The sequence below is a fragment of the Typopeltis vanoorti genome, chromosome 22 (genome assembly GCF_054136105.1).
Source record: "Typopeltis vanoorti isolate ZY-2024b chromosome 22, IOZ_Tvanoo_1.0, whole genome shotgun sequence".
Classification (NCBI taxonomy): Eukaryota; Metazoa; Arthropoda; class Arachnida; order Uropygi; family Thelyphonidae; genus Typopeltis; species Typopeltis vanoorti.
In genome coordinates this window covers 71,987,197-72,008,531 of record NC_143570.1, presented here as the reverse complement: position 1 = coordinate 72,008,531, position 21,335 = coordinate 71,987,197, and the positions used below count along the sequence as shown (strand labels likewise).

Sequence of the window (21,335 nt, the reverse complement as noted above, 5' to 3'; positions counted from 1 at the left end):
CTTCGGACCTCTTGGAGGTGTCTCATAATAATAATAATATAGGAAATTACAATTTTTAAGACCTTCTGTCCCAAAACCAAGACTATGACAAATACCCATAGAGTGCTTCTTTTCTATGGATTTAGGCTCTTGAGGCTAATCATTTCTACATTTTTTTTTTTTAATGCATGCAGCTCATTTTTCAGATCTCAATCCAGTTGACGATTTAAAAATGGCCAATCTTTAGCAGTGAGGGAAGGATGAGGGTGCAAACAAATTATACCTCAACAAGTTGATGAAATTGCAACTACCATCATGAAACATGGAATGAATAACGCATAAGGGTCCAGAAGTGCTTGGGGCAACTGCGCATGCCATACTGAACTGTGGGGAAAATCCTATGTCAAATGTTGAGGTTTTCCCCCTACAAGATCTCCCATACTCAAGCTTTGCTTCATGGTAACACAGAAACTTGATTGTAGTTTGCCCTGATGTTTTTAGTTCGAATGGAGATGGGTTATGCATAGCTGTGACAGATCTTGTGTAGTTACGAGGCACATTTTTATCTGAATGGTAGTGTTAACTCACATAATTGCCACATTTGGGCTGCAAATAACCCTTGTGTTCCATTAGACCCCTTCATACTCACCAAAAGTCACAATGTGGCGTGATTTCACTGCATCGTTTATTATCAGTCTGTACTTTTTCAAAGAACTTTGCCTGACAGGACCAGTGACTTGTACCATCTCTGCTGTTAGATATCAAGAGATGCTGCGCAACTTCGTTGTTCTGTAACTGCAGCAGCGAAGAGATGCCTTGACTACCATATTCATGCAAGATGAAGCACCACTTCGCATTGGATTGCTGGTACAGTGAATGTTGCAAACTTCACAGAACACAGAGTGATTAGTCCTGCATTTCTCACAGCCTGGCCACCTTGTTCGCCTGATCTCAACCTCTGTGACTTTTGGTTGTGGGACCATCTGAAATACATGGTTTATGAAGGACACGTTCCTGTGAGCTATTGACAACAGATGGCACTGCTGTCCAACCTGAGGCAACAGGTTGATTTAGCAACCTTGAAATACAGAATAATGCAGCATGTGAAGCAAATCAATGCAGATCTGTTGCATTCTACTATAGAAAATAAAAATATCATTCACAGAATGCAGTTCTTAGACCATCTGAAAGGAGTTCATGTTCATCTGTAAGTATTTTATTTATTTCGTGTGCGAACCTACAGAAAATGTAAGGGCATGCATATAAATGATTAAACACGTACATTTAAAGAAATAGCCATTAAAAGACAGACATGCCACTTGCATGAAATATTAAGTAAAAACATGAAATGTCAAATTTCACTCATCCAGTGACTAATATACTTTAAAGCTGTTTCATTACACTACATTAAATCTTCTTGGTTACATATATTATTAATGTCTATTAAGCAGCATTGCAGAAGATGATCCATGGTTTGTGTTTCACCACATGAGCAGCTGTCATTGTCTGTGTAGCCCCATCTGGCCATATTCTGCTTTGATCTGCCCATTCCAGAACAAAGTCTATTCAATGTCTTTCATCTTTGCCAATCAAGATGTAAATCGGAAGGAAGAGATTCGTTTAAGTTCTGTGTTTTCTTAGTGCCTCTGGAGATTGTTCTTGCCACATTGTTAACCTTGTGGCTTTTATGGAATCAACCAACAGTCTGATGAGTGAATAAAACTTTTCCTTGATCTTAGCCTCTTATGTATTGCAATATGTCCATACAAAGGATGCTGTTCATCATTTAGTTGTTGTTTCTGCTCATATCTGCTCTGTGTAGTCCTTCTGATGTGAGGAGGTGCAATACCAGACAGTGAGCATAGATGGTCAATTTTTGTAGGCTTAAGGCAGCCAGTAATGTGGCGACATGCTTCATTAAGAACCCTATCAATAATTTTGACATGTGATGATCTTTCCCAAACCAGGCTAACATACTCGAGCTGTCGAAAAGCAGAGTGCCAGTGCAGAGGTGTGCAGTACTTGTGGATTTACACCCCATCCAGATGATGTTAATCTGTGCAGAATGTTATTACATGTTTGAGTTTTAGCTGCTGTCTTCTCTATGTGTCGCTTATAATTTAGGGTCCTATCTATTGTAACACCTAGGTAAGTTGGATTTGGATAATTGACCAGTTTCACACCATTCCATTCTATATTCAATTCTCTCCTCGCCTCCCTATTATTGAGATGGAAAAGACACATTTCGGTTTTACTGGGATTTGGTTTCAGTTGATTTTCATTATAGTAAACTGTAAGGGTTTCTAGCTCTTGTATGAGCTGCTTCTCAATGTCATCAAAGGATTTTGCTTGATAGGCTATTGTCTGGTCATCTGCATATAAGAAGGTTCTTGACCTTGGGTTTATAGGTTGGTCATTAGTATATATATTGAAGAGGAGGGGAGATAGCACACTTCCCTGAGGTAGACCATTTTTCTGGATACTCCATCTGCTCTTTTTTCCTTGAAAATCAACAAAGAATCTCCTACTGAACAGCAATGATCTAAATATCTCCACTAACCAATAGCTATTTGTCATGCTGTAAATTTTGACTATAAGCTTTCTAAGATTTAGTGTGTCATATACTGCTGTCAAATCTATAAATACAGCTCCTGTTGCTAACCCCCTTTCAAAGCAATCCTCAATTAACTGTGTTAATTTTATTCCTTGTCTAGTGCATGATCTTCCTGGTCTAAATCCTGCCTGTTCTTTTATCAGCGCTTTCTCTGTTTCTGGACTTAGTCTGTTCAAGATTAACCTCTCATACAGCTTCAGTGTTATGGATAGGAGAGCTATAGGCCTGTAGCCCTTTGGATCTTTAGCAGGTTTACCCGGTTTCAGAATAGGTATTACTTTTGTTTGCCTCCATATGCTAGGTATTTTAACAAATTTCCAATGAAAGTTGAAAAATTCTAACAACCACTCTGTTGCCTTTTCTCCCAGATTCCTTAGTATCTCGTTTCTGATGTCATACCGGCAGCTTTTCCTGTTTTTAAGACTTTAAGGGCATTTTCTAGTTCCTCTTTAGTAAATGGTGCTTTGAAGAGATTATTTTCTGAATCCCTAACTTTTCTAATATAATCTTTAGGTATTTTTCCTTTGGTACTTGGTTTACCATTCATAGATAGCTGAGTTGCAATGTGTTTGCATTTATATTAACTTCAGTTGCTGCTGTTGTGGGGTCACCAGATAATTTTTTGAGTAAGAGCCAGGCTTTCCTGCTGCTGTGTTTCATATCTAAGCTTTTAATTTTCTCTGCCCATTGTTGACTTCTTTTTTCAGACAGTGCTGCTATAAGTTCCTCTCCTGCATCAATTGTTTCTGATGAAAATGGATCTTTATCATATAGGTTACAATATCTTTCGTATATTTCCACGTTGTGCTCTGTAAAACCTGGAATGTCGCATGTTCTACACCCACTTAGGATGTGCCTGGTAGCAGACCGTTTAATAGCTTTGATGAACTTTCCATAATTTTCTGGTCTGGGTGAAATGTTGGTCAGGTTTTTGTCTAATTCTCTTGAGAACTGTTCCCAGTTAGCTTTTTTAAAATTAAAGCATCTTCTAAGTACGATCTCCTTAAGTCAGACTGGTGGGAAAACTTGCAGCATTATTGGTCCATGGAATTTGTGTATGTGTGGAGTGAGTTTGTTGGGCAAAAGGATTTATATAAGATGGATGGTTTACATTTGAATGGATTTGGTGTACGGAGACTTGAAAGGTGTTGTTGATAGTGCATGGGAGGCGGTTAAGAATTGTTTGCATGAGGCAATGGCTGACTGTATACCTAGAATTAACGGAAAATTAAAATGATGAGACTGATGCAATGAGTGAGATCGCATGGTTATGCGGAGTGATACAGAGGGCAAATCGGCAGCTGGGCAAAATTGTTTACCGAGCGTGCTGACTAATAAATGGCAAAAGTATGATAGGAAAAATAAGAATATATGATAGTGAGTGTAAAGAAAATGAAACAACGAGTGTTATACGGAGATTCTTTAGTAAGAGGTGTGATAGTTGAGAGTTTAACATAATCGTACCAACCTGGTGCGAACGTTAAGGATGTAAGCGAGTCAATTAGAATGCAAAAGCAGCGGATGAAAGAATTGATAGTAGTAGCAGGTACAAATGATTTGAAAGGAGACAAAATTGCTATGAGAGAGGATTTGAAGGAATTGCTTAGCAAAAGAGAAGAGTTATAGAGTTAGGATGGCGAGTCTATTGCCGCGGCATAACAGTGAAGAATATAGGAGGGCCATAATTGCTAATGACTTTATGCGTGAATTATGCAGGAGGAGTGGTGTGGAGTGAGTTTGATGGGCGAAAGGATTTATATAAGATGGATGGGTTACATTTGAATGGATTTAGTGTATGGAGACTTGAAAAGGTGTTGTTGAATGTAGTGGAAGGGGATGTGCAGAATCAGGGAAACTAGAGTTATTAAGGGGGGGGGGGGAAGTAGATATGTAGACTTTAGGAAGTCAGTTGAGTATGTGAATGTGTGTAATATGTCCGAGCGAGTACAAAAGACAACAAATCAGAATGGGATAGTTAGTATTAGGCATCAAAATAGGGATGGGACAAATGGGCTTCTGCAATTCATGTATACTAATGCCAGAAGTATTAAGAACAAGAAGGAAGAATTTTTGGCCTTGGTTGGTTCTTCCAGGCCACAGGTTATTGGCATTAGTGAAACATGGCTGACAGAAGATGATATAGCTAGTGGGATTGAATGTGAGGGGTATGGTGTGTTCAGGAGTGACAGGGAGAATAAAATGGGGGGGAGGAGTGTTATTGATGATAGCTGATAAGCTGCAGCCAAGGAGAATAGAAGTTGAATTGCAGGATAGAGAAAAGAGCACATTTGAGGCCATTTGGTGTGAGATTGTGGCTAGCAGAACAAAATATACAGTTGGGTGCTACTATAGACCAGGTGATGGAATAGATGGTGGAGATAGTATGCATAAGCAAATAGAAGAAATGAGTGGAAGGAGGGTAATTATTATGGGAGATTTCAACTATGGTAACATTGATTGGAAGGAGAAGAGGACACATGGGGGGAAGGAATTGGATTTTATGTGGTTATTAAGGGATAACTATCTGTGACAGCATGTAATACTAGGGATCAGGGAGTGCTTGACCAAGTAATTGCATCTGAGAATTTGGCTGTAACGGATATGACCACGTTGCTACCAATTGGTGAGAGAGATCCTAGGGTCTGAACTTGGGAGGTGGCTAAAGGTGTGGGATTTACAATTAAGACAGGATACATGTGGAATTATCGGGCTGGTAAGTATGACAAGGTTAGGAGTGTGATTGGTTCAGTGCCATGGCATGTAAAACTGCAAGGGCTGGACGTTGATAGTGCATGGGATGCAGTTAAGAAGTGTTTACAGGAGGCAATGGCTGACTGTATACCTAGAGTCCGAATAATAAATCAAGTAGGGGTTAAATGGATGAATAACACCATTAAGCTTGAGCTGCAATAAAAGAAACAACTGTGGAGGGAATTTAAGGAGAAAGGTGACCAGCAGGCACATGAACGGTATAAAACGCAGGCCAGAAGGGTAACGAGTGTGGTAAGAAAAGCAAAAACGGATTATGAAAGAAAATTAGCCATGCAGGCTAAAGAGAATACTAAACAGTTTTTTCGATATGCTGCAAGTAAAAGAAAAAATATATATGGCGGAATGATTTTAAAGAATGCCGATGGTAGGGAAGTAACCAAATCAATTGATATAGTTGAATTACTGTGAGAGCACTTTGCAAGAGTATATCATCCAGGTGGTGACATTGCAGGAATGAATGAACCAATAGATTATATGGTAATTGTGGTGAATGAAGTGGAGGTGAATAGTCTATTACAAAATCTCAATGTCAATACATCTGTGGGATTGGATGGTATACAAAGCGCATGTTGTACGTGAAGCGGCTAAAGAATTGTCAGTGCCCTTGACTATTTTGTTTAATTTGAGTCTCAGGTCTGGGTTAGGTCCGAGGGGGTAGAAAGAGGGTAAAATAGTTCCACTGCATAAAGGAGGTTCCAAGACTGCTGTTGTAAATTACCGACTGATTTGCATATTAGGAATCAGTATCAAGGTCTTGGAGAAATTAGTCAAGAGAAAAATACAGGATTGGATAGATGAAAATGGGATACTGTATGGGGGACAACATGGTTTTCTGAAGGGTAGATCATGCCTCAGTAACTGCTCGCATTTTATAACAGAGTGACAGCTGAACTGGATAAGGTAATGGGTTTATAGTGATTCTACTGGACCTTGCTAAGGCCTTTGACAGGATACCACATGGATTTCTAATCAGTAAACTGCAGCATATGTGGATGTATAGGAGGGTGGTTGATGGAGATATACCAGAGAGTGATTTATTTAGGAGTAGAGTCCAAAAGACGGCCTGTGACCAGTGGTTTGCCGCAGCGTTCTGTTCTTGGGCTGCTTCTTTTCAATTTGTTCATTAACGATATAGGAAAGGATCTGAGAGGAAGTGTTCACTTGTTTGCTGATGATGCAAAGTTGGGTAGTGGAATAGTGAGTGCACAGGATGTCAAAATTTTGCAAGATGAATTGGATAGTTTGGAGGACTGGGCTAAGGAAAATGGATGTCAATTTAATGTGGCAAAGTGTAAGGTTATGCATTTTGGGGTGAAAAGATTAGCAGCAGTATATCACGTTGGTGGAACCATACCCCAGGAGATTGATGAAGCCAGGGATTTGGGAGTGTTGGTGGATAGGGAGTTGAAGTTTAGGGGCGCATCGCAAAAGTGGCTAAATCAGCTCATCAAATCACTTGGTTGCTGAAAAATACTTTAACAAGCAGAGACAAACAAGTTATTGTTCCTCTGTATCGAGGCTTGATAAGATTCCATGTAGACTACTGTGCCCAGATATGGGCGCCAGGGTTTCTTCTTGATGGGGAGGAGGTGGAGAGGATCCAGAGACGAGTGACCAAGATTATAGCAGGTCTATGGAATGAACCTTATGAGAATAGGTTGAAGATTTGTGGGTTGCAGAAATTGGTTAATAGACAGAAAAGGGGTGATATGATTGAGACATTCAAATTACTGAAAGATTTCTGTAAGATTAATTCAGAAGATATTTTTGAGAATAGGACTGGTGATGGGAGGACTAGGGGCCATACTTGGAAGCTGGGCAAGAATGTGGTTAGCAATGATGTTAGAGCTAAGTTTTTTACTTGGAGAGTGGTAAATGAGTGGAATAAGCTGCCACAGTCTGTTGTAGGTGCCATGACTGTGAATGAGTTCAAGGCTAGGTATGATAGATACTGTGAGAATGTCGGATAGTTGTTCTTGATGTGATGTTAGGGCCTACCTCGATGAGTCTGTCGACTCCTTGTAGTTGCCCGTAATAATCATCATCATCATCAAATTCCTGACATGTACCCTCAAGGTATGTACAGGATATGATAGTACTACATGAAAAATTAACATCATTACTAACTTCCTATCTACAATTTTCCTCCAAATCTGTCTGTTACTTGTCAAGACTCCAACATTATCAGATCTTATATTTCTATCGTCTAAGGCACTTTGTACCATATCAATCCACCTATATCTTGGTCTTCCTCTGGGTCGTTTTCCTGCCAACCTGGCAGAGAACACTTGTCTTGCTAATCTTTCCTCGCCCATTCTGTTTAAGTGACCATACCACCTGAGATTAGCTCTGCTAACGCATTCCTGGATGCTGACAATGTCAAGTTCTTTCCTAATATTCTTGTTTTTAATATAATATTTCCATTGATGCCATCTGTTCATGCCTCTAATCTTTCTCAGGACTCTCATATATGCTGTCTCTTGTCTTTGATTAAGTGTTTTACTTCTGACCCAGTTCTCAGATCAATAAGTTAAAACTGGTTTGAACACTGTCTTGTATATAGCTAATTTATTGTTCCGACTAATTTCTCTCTTATTCCATATGAATTTATTCAGTTGACTTCCTACCATACCAGCTTTATTGATTCTGTTGCCTATTTCCATATTTAATTTACCATCTTCACTAAAAATTGTGCCTAAGTAGCTGAAATGTTTTACTTGTTCCACAGGTTCTCCGTTCACAACTCAGTTGACATTTTCAACGATTCTACCTATTTTCATTGTCTTTGTCTTTTTAATGCTGACCTTCATACCATATCTATTACAACAGTTATTCAATTTAGTCAGGGAATCTTGCAAACTTGTAGTGGATTTATTTAGAAGTATAACATTGTCTGCATAAAGCAAAGAGCTGACATTAACATCTCCAATTCTGATATCATGTTTAATACCACTTTCCTTTATAATGTGATCCATATAGATAATGAATAACAGAGGGGATAATGTACATCCTTATCTCTCACCACATTTAACATCAAACTATCTTCCTGTACTTCCTTCAATTCTAACTGCTGACTTACAACTCAATTAAAGACTAAGTATTGCTTGATATAATGCCCCATTTACACAATATAACTTGAATAGCTTCTCTCTTGGCACCTTGTCATATGCCTTTTCCAGGTCGACAAAACTTAAATACAGATCTTTGTTATATTCCAATGCTTTCTCAACTATTTGTCGTAAAGTGAAGATCTGAACCTGATAGCCTCTATTTGGCCTGAATCCAGCTTGTTCTTCACCAAGCTTTTCTTCCACAATTCTTCTGAACCGTTTCTCAAGTATACTTGCATACATCTTGCCATGAACACTCAGTAGGGAAACACCTCTGTAATTCTCACATTCAGTTTTATTTCCTTTTTTATATAAGGGTATTATTAGAGCTTTACTCCAATCATCGGGAATTCGTTCCTCTGTCCAGGCTTTCTGAACTATGCAGTGCAGCCACTGTAAGACTCTTATACCACTATACTTCAGCATTTCTGGTCGAATATCATCTACTCCTGCTGCCTTTTCACATTTCAAGCCTTTAATGGCTTTTTCTACTTCAAGTATGGTTATGTATTCCTGACATGCATGATCAGTGTTTTTTACCACTATGCTATCATCACTGCTTGTTCCTTTTAGCAATTTTTCAAAGTAATTACTCTATAGTTTAAGGATATCTTTTTCTTCTGTTTTCATGTCACCTTTATCATCTCTAACTCCTTTTACAGCACTCTTTCTTCCATTTCTAAGCTTCTTCAACAACCTCCAGAATATCTTGCCACCTTCTTGATATTTATTTTCTATGTTCTTGCCAAAGTCCTCCCATGACTTTTGTTTAGCTAGTTTTTTACACAGTGTTTCGCTTTCTTACATTTGTCTCTGTATTCTCTAAGAGCAAAAGCTGACTTATTTGCCAGGAACTTTTGATATGCTTTATTCTTTTCCTTCACTGCCTCTTTAATTTCCTGTGTCCACCATGGAGTTCTAATTTTTCTATCCTTGCAGACAACCTCACCACATCTTCCTCTGGCTGAATCAATCAAGGTTTTCTTCAAAGTTTGCCACTGAATCTCCAAGGTTTGGTTCTTGTTCTCAAACACTTTCATTTTTTTTTCAATAATCTTTGTGTTTTTTAGTCTACAGATCCCATCTGAGAGCTGCTCAACTTTTATTCGCTTTAAAACTTTCTTACATGTTATTCTTTTCAATATGAAATGCAATTTCATCCTGCCCAAGACTAAATAGTGATCGCTTTCAATTTCAAATCCTCTGTACACTCTGGTGTCCTGCACCAGGGAGAAAACATCACTATCAACAATAACATTGTCAATGAGACTTTTCTTATTCCTTGCATCTTCTCTCCATGTGAATTTGTGCACATTTTTATGTTGGAACATGGTGTTAGTAATAACCAGTCCATGTCCTGAGCAGAAATCCAACTGATATTTGCCATTATTATTAACTTTGTTCTTTTCTCCAAATTTTCCCAAAATATTTTTGTATGTCTCACAATCATTTCCTGCTCTGCTATTTAGATCCCCAACAAGGACCAACTTTTCCTTTTTCATTGTGTCAGTTGCTTTTTCTAAAGCATCAAAAAATTCCTCCACTTCTACCTTAGTAGAACCTTCTGTGCGACCATAGGCACAAATAAGTCTCATTGTCCAGTTCCCCATTCTGATATTTGCCCACATCACTCTACTTGAGACTGACTGCCATTCAAGAAGATTACCGTATATTATCGCATATAATGCGAACTAGAAATTTTGTTTGAAAACTAGCCCTAAAATGCCATGTCCATGTATATAGCGATCTGTTAATCTTGTTTCATAACATTATAAATAATACAATACGAATTAACAAATGAAATATTTATTTTAAAATAAAATGTCAAAATCCTTTAAATTCTTCATCTTTTGAGTTGTCAAACATTTCATTTATAAATTCATCTGTAGGGATTGCGTCATCAGTGTAGCAGTTGTCATCATCGTCTTCATGCTCTCCAATTTGTTGTGTGTCATCCTCGCTTTCGTATATGATGTGATCTTCGGATCCACCAATGAATTACTTATTCCACATTTAAGAAATGAGCATTGAATCATTTTAGATGGTATCGAATCCCATGCTTCCTTAAACCAGCTGGTGACTAGGGTGATCTCAGGCTTCTGAAAATTCTCACTCTTTGTCATCTTCACCAAACCAGATGACAACCATTCTCTCCATTTTTCACGTACGTGATCTTTAAATGGCTTATTCAAGCAGCTGCATAACGGAAGTTAGACCACCTGGTATAACTGCTTGGTCTGTACGTAGCTCATGTGCTTTCTCTTTGCTTGCCAATGTTAAATGCGCCCGGAACATATCCCAGACTAGCATGCTTTGTTGACATAACAAACGACCTGGATGTATGTTCCATGCTTGATCCAGCCACAATTGTACACCTTCTTCATCCATCCAACCTTTCTGATTGGTGCAAACAATTACACCTGGTGGAAATTTCATATGCTTCGGAATTTTCTTCCTTTTAAATATCACTGTTGGCTTTAATTTGGTTCCGTCTGCCATGCATGCTAGAACAATGGTAAAATGCGTTTTTTCATGTCCCGTTGTTTTTATGAAGACGCCCTTTTCACCAAGTGAGTTTACTGTTCGATTCCCAGGCATATCAAAGTACATGGGTGTCTCATCCAAATTGCCAATTTGGGAAAGTTCATATCCATGACACTTCCGTAATTTTATGGTAAATTTATGTAAGGACTGCACTTTTTCTTCAAGCTGCTTTGGTAACTTCTGTGCAATTTTTGTTCGGTGTCGTAATGTTAATGCTTTGCATTCCATAAATCTGTTGCACCTCCCAGGCGAAGTAAGAAAAGATGAAATACCTGATGTGTTCTTGAATTTACCATTCTTGAGTTGTAGAGCTCGAAAATGAATTGCTTTTCTTGTTACTATAATGCCATCTTGTCGTTGCGTCAAAATCCATTCATTTAGCTCTTCTTCGAGTTCTGGAAAGGATGCTACATCTCCACGATGGGCATGTTTCGTTTTGGGGATTTTTTAAAGACTGTCTTTTTGCTTACACCAAAGTCTAATATTACTCTCTGCTACACCAAATTCTCTCATAGCAACACTGTTATTATGTTCTTCTGCAAACTGCACGACACGCAATTTAAATCCTGCTTCAAAAGATGAACGTTTACATTTCTGTTGGCTCATTTTCAGGCTAGATTTGTTTAATGAATAATATTTAAAACGAACTGTGGTTAAACCGATATACCTAACTGTGCTCTATCTATCTCACTGTGCTCTATTATTCGGTGACAAAGAGCGCATCGTATCTGCGCATAATGCCAGTAATGTAAGTAGCTTTATCCGCAGATACGATGCGTGCTCAGTCGCTGAATGCGAGTGGGTCAAGTAGATTTGGTTGCATAGGCATTAGGTAGTATATATTGTGTGTGCAAGTCTAATAAGATGTTATATTTTTAGGATCCGCATATAATGCGAACCCCTAACTTAAAGTAGTATTTTTTACCATAAATTTTTTGCATTATATGCGATAATATATGGTAGCCTCGTATTTTGTGTTGAATACTTGGCTACTCCTTCTTTTCCTTGATTGTCATTTCCTGAATATAACATTTTGTATTTATTGCTCAGAAAGATCTCACCAGTTTTTGTCTTTTTTGTTTCAGTCACCCCTATTATGTCGATCTGGTACTTATCTAATTCTTCAGCTAGCTTCATTTCTTTGCCATTCAGTCTTTTTATGTTGATAGTACCGATCTTTAACTTTGGTGATGTTGGGGTGTGCTTTCAGATTTGTTCCAGTAGCTGACTTTGCGTTGTTCGTCCCGGTTCCCTGCGAAAACAACAGGGGCCTTGTTTAACCGGGCGCGCCCCAGCCGGCATGAAATTTGTCATGTTGTACCATCATTTTGTATTTTGGTTTAAGCCAATAAGAATACAATTCAATTTGGTCGGCTAAATCTCAAATTGGCAGTCCATCCTCGTTCGTTCAGTATTCTGGTAGATTCCCAACCGGGTGCATCACGAGAAGGTGAGGATTGGACATTAGGTCAGAAGCCCTGGTTGGTTCTCCGCATTTCTTTAAAGGCTATGTGGAGGTCTCCTCTCAGTTATACAGCTTTGACTCTTAAGCACCCCCCATAATAATAATGTTGTGAACTTGTGATTGGTGCAAGTACTTATTTAGCACACAGATTAACTAGTCTATGACTAACGAATCCAAGGTCTGGGTTATAACCTCCTTTCCATCTTACACTGTTAAATGATGATGGTTGTTTAGGATCGTGTATAAAATTCATTTGATTACTTTCAGCCCACTGTTCAACTCTCTCCATCCTCATTTGTTTCACTATAACCCCCCACTGTGTGCTATGACTGTTAAAGTCTCCTATAATAATAGCAGATTTCCTTTGTGTCAAGTACTGGGACATTTCAAAAGCAAAGGTTATACTAGGTGGTTTATATATGGGGAAACCACTGATGTTATCCAGATCTATTCCAAGGATTTCTATGTTATTTTGGTTTGTGATTTGGCATCCTGTAACCTGGAGCTCCTGCCAAGTGAAGATAGCACTTCCATACTTTTCATGTGGTATTTCATTTTTGAGCTTCTTCATTCCAGCAATTTTAGGTCTGACTTGTTGAGGTCCTTTGTGTGTCTCCTGTAGACATAAAATATCACATTTTTGTTCTTTACACATTTTTGCAATAATATCTTCTTTTACAGAGGAGAGGCCCTCTGTATTGTGTGACATGATTATCAGGGTTGGTTCCCATAAGGACCGTTGAGTTTTAGTCATTGTGTCTCTGATAATGAAGATGCTAGTCGCACTATAAAACTGTAGAAAACTGCAAGTTATATATTATAAGTTATGTGAACACAAAAATAAATCTGTTTTCTCTTCTGGCCATTACTGTTTAATTAATCCCTAACTATGCACTTATAGCACCAAAAGCCCTCTGGTGGCAGAATTTTGTACTATTTTTTATCTTCTGTAAATAAAAAACCCAATGCTCCAGTGTGTACTTACACCAAGTTTGGTTGAATTTCATCCAATACGTTTTTTTTGCTACAGTGCTCCGAACACCTCCTCTTATATATATATATATATTGTGATGAGTGGTTTCGCGACAGTAAAATTAGTCTTATTACTTATTGAGCAGCCCTCGTGCGTGTGCTATCATGTTTATCATATTGAATCATAATTCTCACTATAGTAAATACCTTATACTGAACTCAATATAACAGTCAGTGTTGAAAATGCCCAGCAAGAACCTCATAGCACTAATGCAGTATTGAAGGAATTTGACTGTTTTACTGGTATTAAAAGAGTGGATTATTATTCCATATTCATTTTTCTTCATTAATTTTGATTTTTTTAAAAAAAATAAATCATTGATTTTTATTTTTTCAGCAGTTAAAGAGTAATTAATTGGATTAAAAATATAATTTTATTATTAGTGTAGTTTATAATAAGGACTGAAAACATTTTTAAAGACTAAGATTATTTATATATTTAATTTCAGAATTCCACTGTGTAGTTTAATCAATCAGTATATTGAACAACTATCAAGAAAGTTTCCTGCCACAAAGTTTTTAAAGAGTATCTCCTCAACTTGTATTCCAAATTTTCCAGATCATAATTTGCCTAGCATTTTTATATATTTTGAAGGCACACTGAAGAAACAGTTTATAGGCTCCAGTGCATTTGGTGGTACAAACCTGAAAATAGATGGTATTGATCTAAATATCTTGAAAAATTATTTAAATTGAATGTATATTTAAAGAAAGTTATTGTATATTTTGTGAAGAATATGAACATAGCATTTGAACAGTTAGTGAAAAAAACAGACAAATAGTTAAACGTGTGGACAGACTTACAGGGTGTTCGGGATAAATTTGACATATTTATAATTAATTATATTTTTCCGTAAGTTACATGTATTAACACACACTTCTCTTCATTTAAAAGTTTGGACCCTTCTTCATTCATATACAAGATGTCAGAAAGGATGGATAGCTGGAACCCACCTGAATCATGGAAGAGAATAACTTGTATCATGATGATTCGTGCCCGCCATCAAAATAAGGATATTACGACTGCTGCCCAATGCTCCCTGAATACAGTAAAAACAATCAGGCATGAACTAGAGACTTGCAATGGTGACTACGAGGATGTAACAAGAAGAAAGATCCCTAGCAGACGATCTGATTGCGTTCGTACAGCAGAATTCCTCGCAAATCTGCAGGAACAGGTGTTGAAGAACCCTGGCATTGGAATTCGGGCTTTGTTCGTGGAGTTGCTAACTCTAGTCAAGCCCTGGATAACAAGGGTAGCCAATGGTAGGCCGTATGTATGGCAGCAGGATTCGGCCCCTTGCCACACCTCTGGGAAAAGTCAAAAATGGTTGTCTGAAAATTTCTACGACTTCACCAGTCCAAATGTTTGGCCTCCAAACTCCCCAGACCTTAACCCCATGGATTATTTTGTATGGGGCGCAGTTGAAAAAGACACCAATCGCACTTCCAGTAATACAAAAGCCCAGTTAATGGATAAAATTAAAACAGTTTTTGCGGCCCTTCCCAGGGAGACTGTAGCATCAGCTTGTTCGAGGTTCCGAAGCAGAATTGAAGCTGTGATCGATGCTAATGGTGGTTATTTTGAGTAAATCTTGTTGATAGTATTGTAATTAACTCTGCCTGTAATGTTTTTTTGTCAATTCATTAAATTTAATAGATACAAAGAAGATTTTCTTTTTCCTTACGAAACTGTCAAATTTATCCCGAACACCCTGTATGTGTTCATCGTACATGTTGTTTATTTTTTAACGGTATATATTAGAACACAGAAAAATAAGTAAATCCCACTATCCACCACAGAGAACTACAACAAAACAGTCACCATCCCATACATTAAAGGAACATCTGAAAAGATTTCAAGAATTCTTAATAAACACGAACTACGCACCACATTCAGACCGTGTGGCAAATTAGCAACCCTTATCCGCTCACCCAAGGACAGCATTCCCCCTTTATCACATCCAGGAGTCTACGAAGTACCCTGCTCACGTAATCAAGCGTACTACGGTCAAACAGGAAGAACTGTGAACATCCACATCAGCGAACACAAAAGATACATCCGGCTTTATCACTATGGCAAGTCGTGCCTAGCAGACCAATCTTATATGATAGCTGCATTTTTTTTTTTTTCCAGATAGAGGGCACCAAAATCAGGACTCTAGTCTTTGTGTTGCTGCTACAATTTTGTTTAACTAGTCCGTTGATTACACCATGTTGTTATAGTCTCGCATATTGTGACAAACTGTGTTTTTGTGCTCTGAAGATGCTGGTTATAACACCAGCGAAATATCAGCAATAAGGTAATAAATTAATTATTTACTTATTTTTCTGTGTTCTAATATATACCGTTAAAAAATAAGCAACATGTACAACAAACACATAAGTCTGTCCACACGTTTAAGGATTCTTCACGGAGACGATATCGTACGTAAGACACGACAATACGGTAAGTGGAAGTAAAGTTGGTGTGGCAACTGAACAGGTTAGCCTTCTTAAAGAGGTGCCGAGACAGTAATTTAATACTGAACCGTGTTAAAATCAAAAACAAGTTCCACTCGGCCAAAGCCCAATGCATTTATAAATAAGCGAGTGTAGTGCTATTACATGAACAGATTAACGCCACTCGTCTGGAATTAGCAAAATCAATTCAACCATCAACGCACTACGTGAATCGCTATATAATATTCTGAATACGGAACTATGGGAGATCCTAGATAACATCACCGATGCAACGGCTAAAAAAGAAGTCAACATAGTCAAAAACCAAAATAAGTTTGAAAATCTCCAACAACGCAACACTATACAACGACCGCAATTACAAGAAGATCCCATCGTCGTGAATTTATCGTCACTCACCTTAAGCATAGAAGCCACTAGTGCTTTAAGTCGAGGGCACAATTTTGCCGTGACTCCCAGACAAGTTCCAAAAGCTGAAATAATGGCATCCATCGAACGGGGAATATATGACCTGCCTCCAACAATAGCCAACAACATACGTTTAGATGTGGCCAACATCCTAATCAAGTCTAAGCCTTCCCAAAATAATATCCCACATAAGGAAATCATTGCGGTAAAAAAGCTACAGAATAATAGCCAGATTATCATAACAAAAGCAGACAAAGGGAATGCAACCATGGTGATGAACACAACAGAATATGAAAACAAAATGCACACACTGTTACAAGATCAGTCAACATACAAAATTATAGATCGCAATCCCACCAACACGCAAAAGAATAAGGCACGTAAATTATTGAAAAAAGTCACTTCCTGGCCCAAAGACACAGTAAACAAACTCAAGCCCTTCCAGGTTAAAACACCTAGGATTTATGGAGCACCAAAAATTCACAAACAAGGTACACCGCTACGCCCAATTGTGGACAGTATAAATAGTCCCATGTACAAACTGGCTAGACATTTAGCTAAGCTACTAGCCACTCTCACAAACAATTCTCCCTCCTTTGTCAAAAATTCAGCCCACCTAAAAAGCATCTTACAACACCATACCCTAAAAAAGCTCAGACTTAATAGTAAGCTTTGATATTACGTCACTATTCACCAATGTACCACTAATAGAAACCCTCAATCTACTGAAGTCACACTTCCCCCCTGATATATTTGAACTATTCAAATTCACAATACATGCAGGATATTTCAAATGGAAAGGGAAAATATACAAACAAATAGATGCGACAGACATGCCCCCCCCCCCAGCCAACTTTTAAATAGAACACCTGGAAAAACTAGCAATCAATACAGCCTCTTTGGCTATGCTTTGTTGACGATATGCTAGCTATTTGGCCACATGGCCCAGAGACATTGGAAACATTCTTAGCGCATTTAAATAGCCAACATCTCCAAAAATCCACTTTACAATGGAACTGGAAGCAAATAACTGTCTGCCCTTCCTGGATACACTTATCACACGTCTTCCAGATGGTTCCTTATCATTTTCAGTTTTTAGAAAACCCACACATACAGGGAGATATTTACACAAACAATCATACCATCACCCTTCCCAACAATATGGCATTTTAAAAACGCTAACCCACAGAGCAAGAGCAATCTGTTCCAATGACAATGCTCTTGCTGCTGAACTGGCTCACTTGCGCAACACCTTCTTTGCCAATGGCTATAATCCCCATAAGATAAACAAAATACTAAACGCTCCTAAGAAGAAACCCCTCCCACTATCCACCACAGAGAACTACAACAAAACAGTCACCATCCCATAAAGGCACATCCGAAAAGATTTCAAGAATTCTTAATAAACATGAACTACGCACCACATTCCGACCATGTGGCAAATTAGCAACCCTTATCCGCTCACCCAAGGACAGCATCCAGGAGTCTACGAAGTACCCTGCTCATGTAATCAAGCGTACTACGGTCAAACAGGAAGAACTGTGAACATCCACATCAGCGAACACAAAAGATACATCCGGCATTATCACTATGGCAAGTTGGGCCTAGCAGACCATGCTCTGGATACCTCTGCACACAGGATCAACTGGAAGAACACAAAAGTACTGCACAGAAGCTCTTATAAGTCAGTTCTTAGAGGCAACAGAAGCCCTGAAACACACTCCAAATCTCAACAAATATGGCTGTATAAATTTGCCTAAAATCTGGGAGACAGTCATCTTAAGAAAAAACTAGTACCGTTTTTTTTTTTCTCTGTTTTAGGACTCTAGTCTTATATGATAGCTGCAATTTTTTTTTTTTTCAGATAGAGGGTGCCAAAATCAGGACTCTAGTCTTTGTGTTGCTGCTACAATTTTGTTTAACTAGTCTGTTGATTACACCATGTTGTTATAGTATCGCGTATTGTGACAAACTGTGTTTTTGTGCTCTGAAGATGCTAGCTATAACACCAGCAAAATATCAGCAGTAAGTTAATAAATTAATTATTTACTTATTTTTCTGTGTTCTAATATATACCGTTAAAAAATAAACAACAGAGAAATAGTTAGACAAAGCGTTCTCTCTTTGGATCACCAATCTCCCAAAGTGATCATCATCTACAAAAATATTAATGTAATACTGATAGCTGCTAATTATCAGTATAATTTCCTTAAGGTTACTTAGCAGTCAGATCTCCATTATGACCTGCAAGCAGTGTGAAGAACTAATGAGAATTTTGACCAGGTATCCTGTGTTTCTCTTCCTGTGCACCCCCATTTCTAGATACCTACCTGAATGACAGAGGATGTGCTGGCAGTTTTAGATTTAGTGTACCAAATTGTTTTCTGTATTGTCTTAAACCACACACAGATATGGTGGCACAACATTGATCATAATGATTGGAATGCAACCTAGTTAAACATGGTCCTTGTTTTCCTCAGGGCAAATAGACAAAAGTCAGCTATTGCAATGGCCTCAAACAGTTAAATGAAATGTTTGGGGCCATTATATCTGTAATTGATATAGTTGTATTACTCAGAAGAAAAAGACAAAAGCTGGCATTATTCTTTTAGCAAAAAATAAAGAAGAGTCTCAGGAAATGCTAAATGACCATCTTGACAAAGAAATCGGGAAAAAAGGTTTAAAAGATTAATAGGCATGTAAATGGAAATGGGCTGGTTATTTTACTAGATTGACAGATGAAAGGCAGACAAAATTAAGCACTGATAGTGATAGACTGTGTTTCTCCGTTGAGTACGAACAAAATAATTCCATGAACTTTCTAAACCTAACGCTCACAAGATTTGGAAATAATATCTGTATGAAAATTTATCATAAACCAACCAATGTAGGGAATTATCTACACTGTAAAAAAAAAAAAAATCATTTGCACTTTTCCAATTCATAAATGTGTATAATTACATGAAAGTTCCCAAAGATTTAAGTCAGGAAATTATTTGTTTGAAGCAGATTTTCTTAAACCAGGCCTCCTTCCAACAATTAATAAACTATATACACTTGACAGCCAAGATGAGAGCTGCTACCCCTCAAGATAAAATAAATATTCCCTATAGTAAAGTTTTCAATTTCCCATACATAAGAAATATAAAAATATAAAACATATTTAAATATTCTCATTATAAGGTTGTCTTCATGAATCATTCAGAATTATCAAACCATCTATCTATCTATGTTGGACTTCAGTTAGATCTGTGGGTTCTTCGTTATATGAATATTACTTCAATTGTCTTTTATTTAACCCTGATATTTTCTACAAAAAAACTAAATAACAAACTAAATAAACTTCTAAAATCACAACCACAGAAATTCTACACATGCAGTTGAATATAATTATATTCCCGAAATAGAAAAAGTGACAATTCTCAACTTTCAAAAAAATGAAATAAAATTAATAATATCAGAGGCTATAGCAATAAAAGCACATTTCAACACCCAGTGTCTACTGCCAAGGTATCATCTAAATCCTTGGCTCCTACTGTACTAATGTACTATACTATAGATTTTCAATGTTTCATGGGCAGGATTCACATAAAAAATTAAATAAATTGAAACATTCCTTAAGGGGCAGAAGGGAAAAATAGTGCCATTGCATAAGAGTAATGGTAAAATGAAGGTATCACACAATAGACCAGTTTATATTTATTCTGTGTTTGAAATGTAAAATAAATAAATAAATAGCAAGGCTTGTTTGCATACAGAATTAGGAAGATGATGGTAATGTGATTTATTGAGCTCAGCATGGATTTGTTTAGGGACACAAAAACCTTCATTTAGTAATTTGGTCACTTTTTATAATGAAGTGACAAGCTGTTGAGAGTAATGCATATATTATAATATTTCTGGATTTTAAGAAAGCATTTGGTTGGTTGTGACATGTTGATATCTAAGTTGCAAAAAAAAATAGTTTAATCTGCTAGCCGATTGGAATGCGATTTGGTTGGTTGAAAGATATTGAAGAGCTTCATATGGGGAGAAATAACAAGCAGGAGGAAGGTCAAGTGGAGTTTGGTAGAGCTCAGTTACTGGGACGAATACTGGTCATTCTTTATGACAGTGATATTATCACTGGATTTTGCAGGGAGATATTTGGTTATTTGTGGATGATCTGAAACTTCTCAGTTGTGTTATTGATAATGGTACAAATGTTGTGGTCTTTAAGATTAGAATAAGCTGGAAATGTGGGTAAATATACCCACATTTCATTGATTCCACAGTTTAATATAGCTAAGTGTATGATTTTTAACTTTGGGATCCACAGCTGGAAGATTGCATTCTCTGATTATGGAACTAAATTGAAGAAAGTGGAGGACCAAGAAGGCCTAATGGGTGATAGTGGAAAGAAATTTGAAATTTCGGCAATACATTGTGAAAGCAGTGAATACTGAGAAGGATGTTGATCATCAGAGATAATGGTGTGTCGATTCCATTGTATGTAGCCTCCGTAATCAGGCTACATTTAGATTACTCTTTGCTCAGGTGACTTGGGATATGAAGGGGATGAAGAAACTTGAGAAAATGATCAATTCACAGGACTGTGAATTGATATGAGGATTAATTGAAGGCTTCTAATCTATAAATTAAAGGACAGTATGATAGAAACATTTTTAATATTATATTTTATGACTGAAAAAAATGTATAAGTAGTAGTAAACGCTTTTAATTAATTGTTGAACAGTACACTAGCAGACGTGTGGGAAGGCTTATGTGTTCATCATACATGTTGATTAATTTTAATGGTATAGATGAGAACACAGACTGATAAGAATATAACTATTTATTAACTTATTGCTGATATTTCGCTTGTATTCTATCCAGCATTTTCAGAGCACAAAAATAGTTTGTCACAGTACGTGAGACAACCACAATCCACTATAACAGTAGGATTAGTTTG

At 37.4% G+C, this 21,335-nt stretch overlaps 1 protein-coding gene across 3 annotated transcripts in view; it reads left to right on the top strand.

Moving 5' to 3' along the window:
• Positions 1–21,335, top strand: part of viaf (viral IAP-associated factor) — a 155,488-nt gene that overhangs the window by 129,202 nt on the left and 4,951 nt on the right. For all 3 annotated transcript variants that reach the window (XM_090412100.1, XM_090412098.1, XM_090412099.1), the window contains exon 6: positions 13,966–14,174. In XM_090412100.1, coding sequence (XP_090268226.1) covers positions 13,966–14,174 — 209 coding nt within the window. The remainder of the gene's footprint in view (positions 1–13,965; positions 14,175–21,335) is intronic.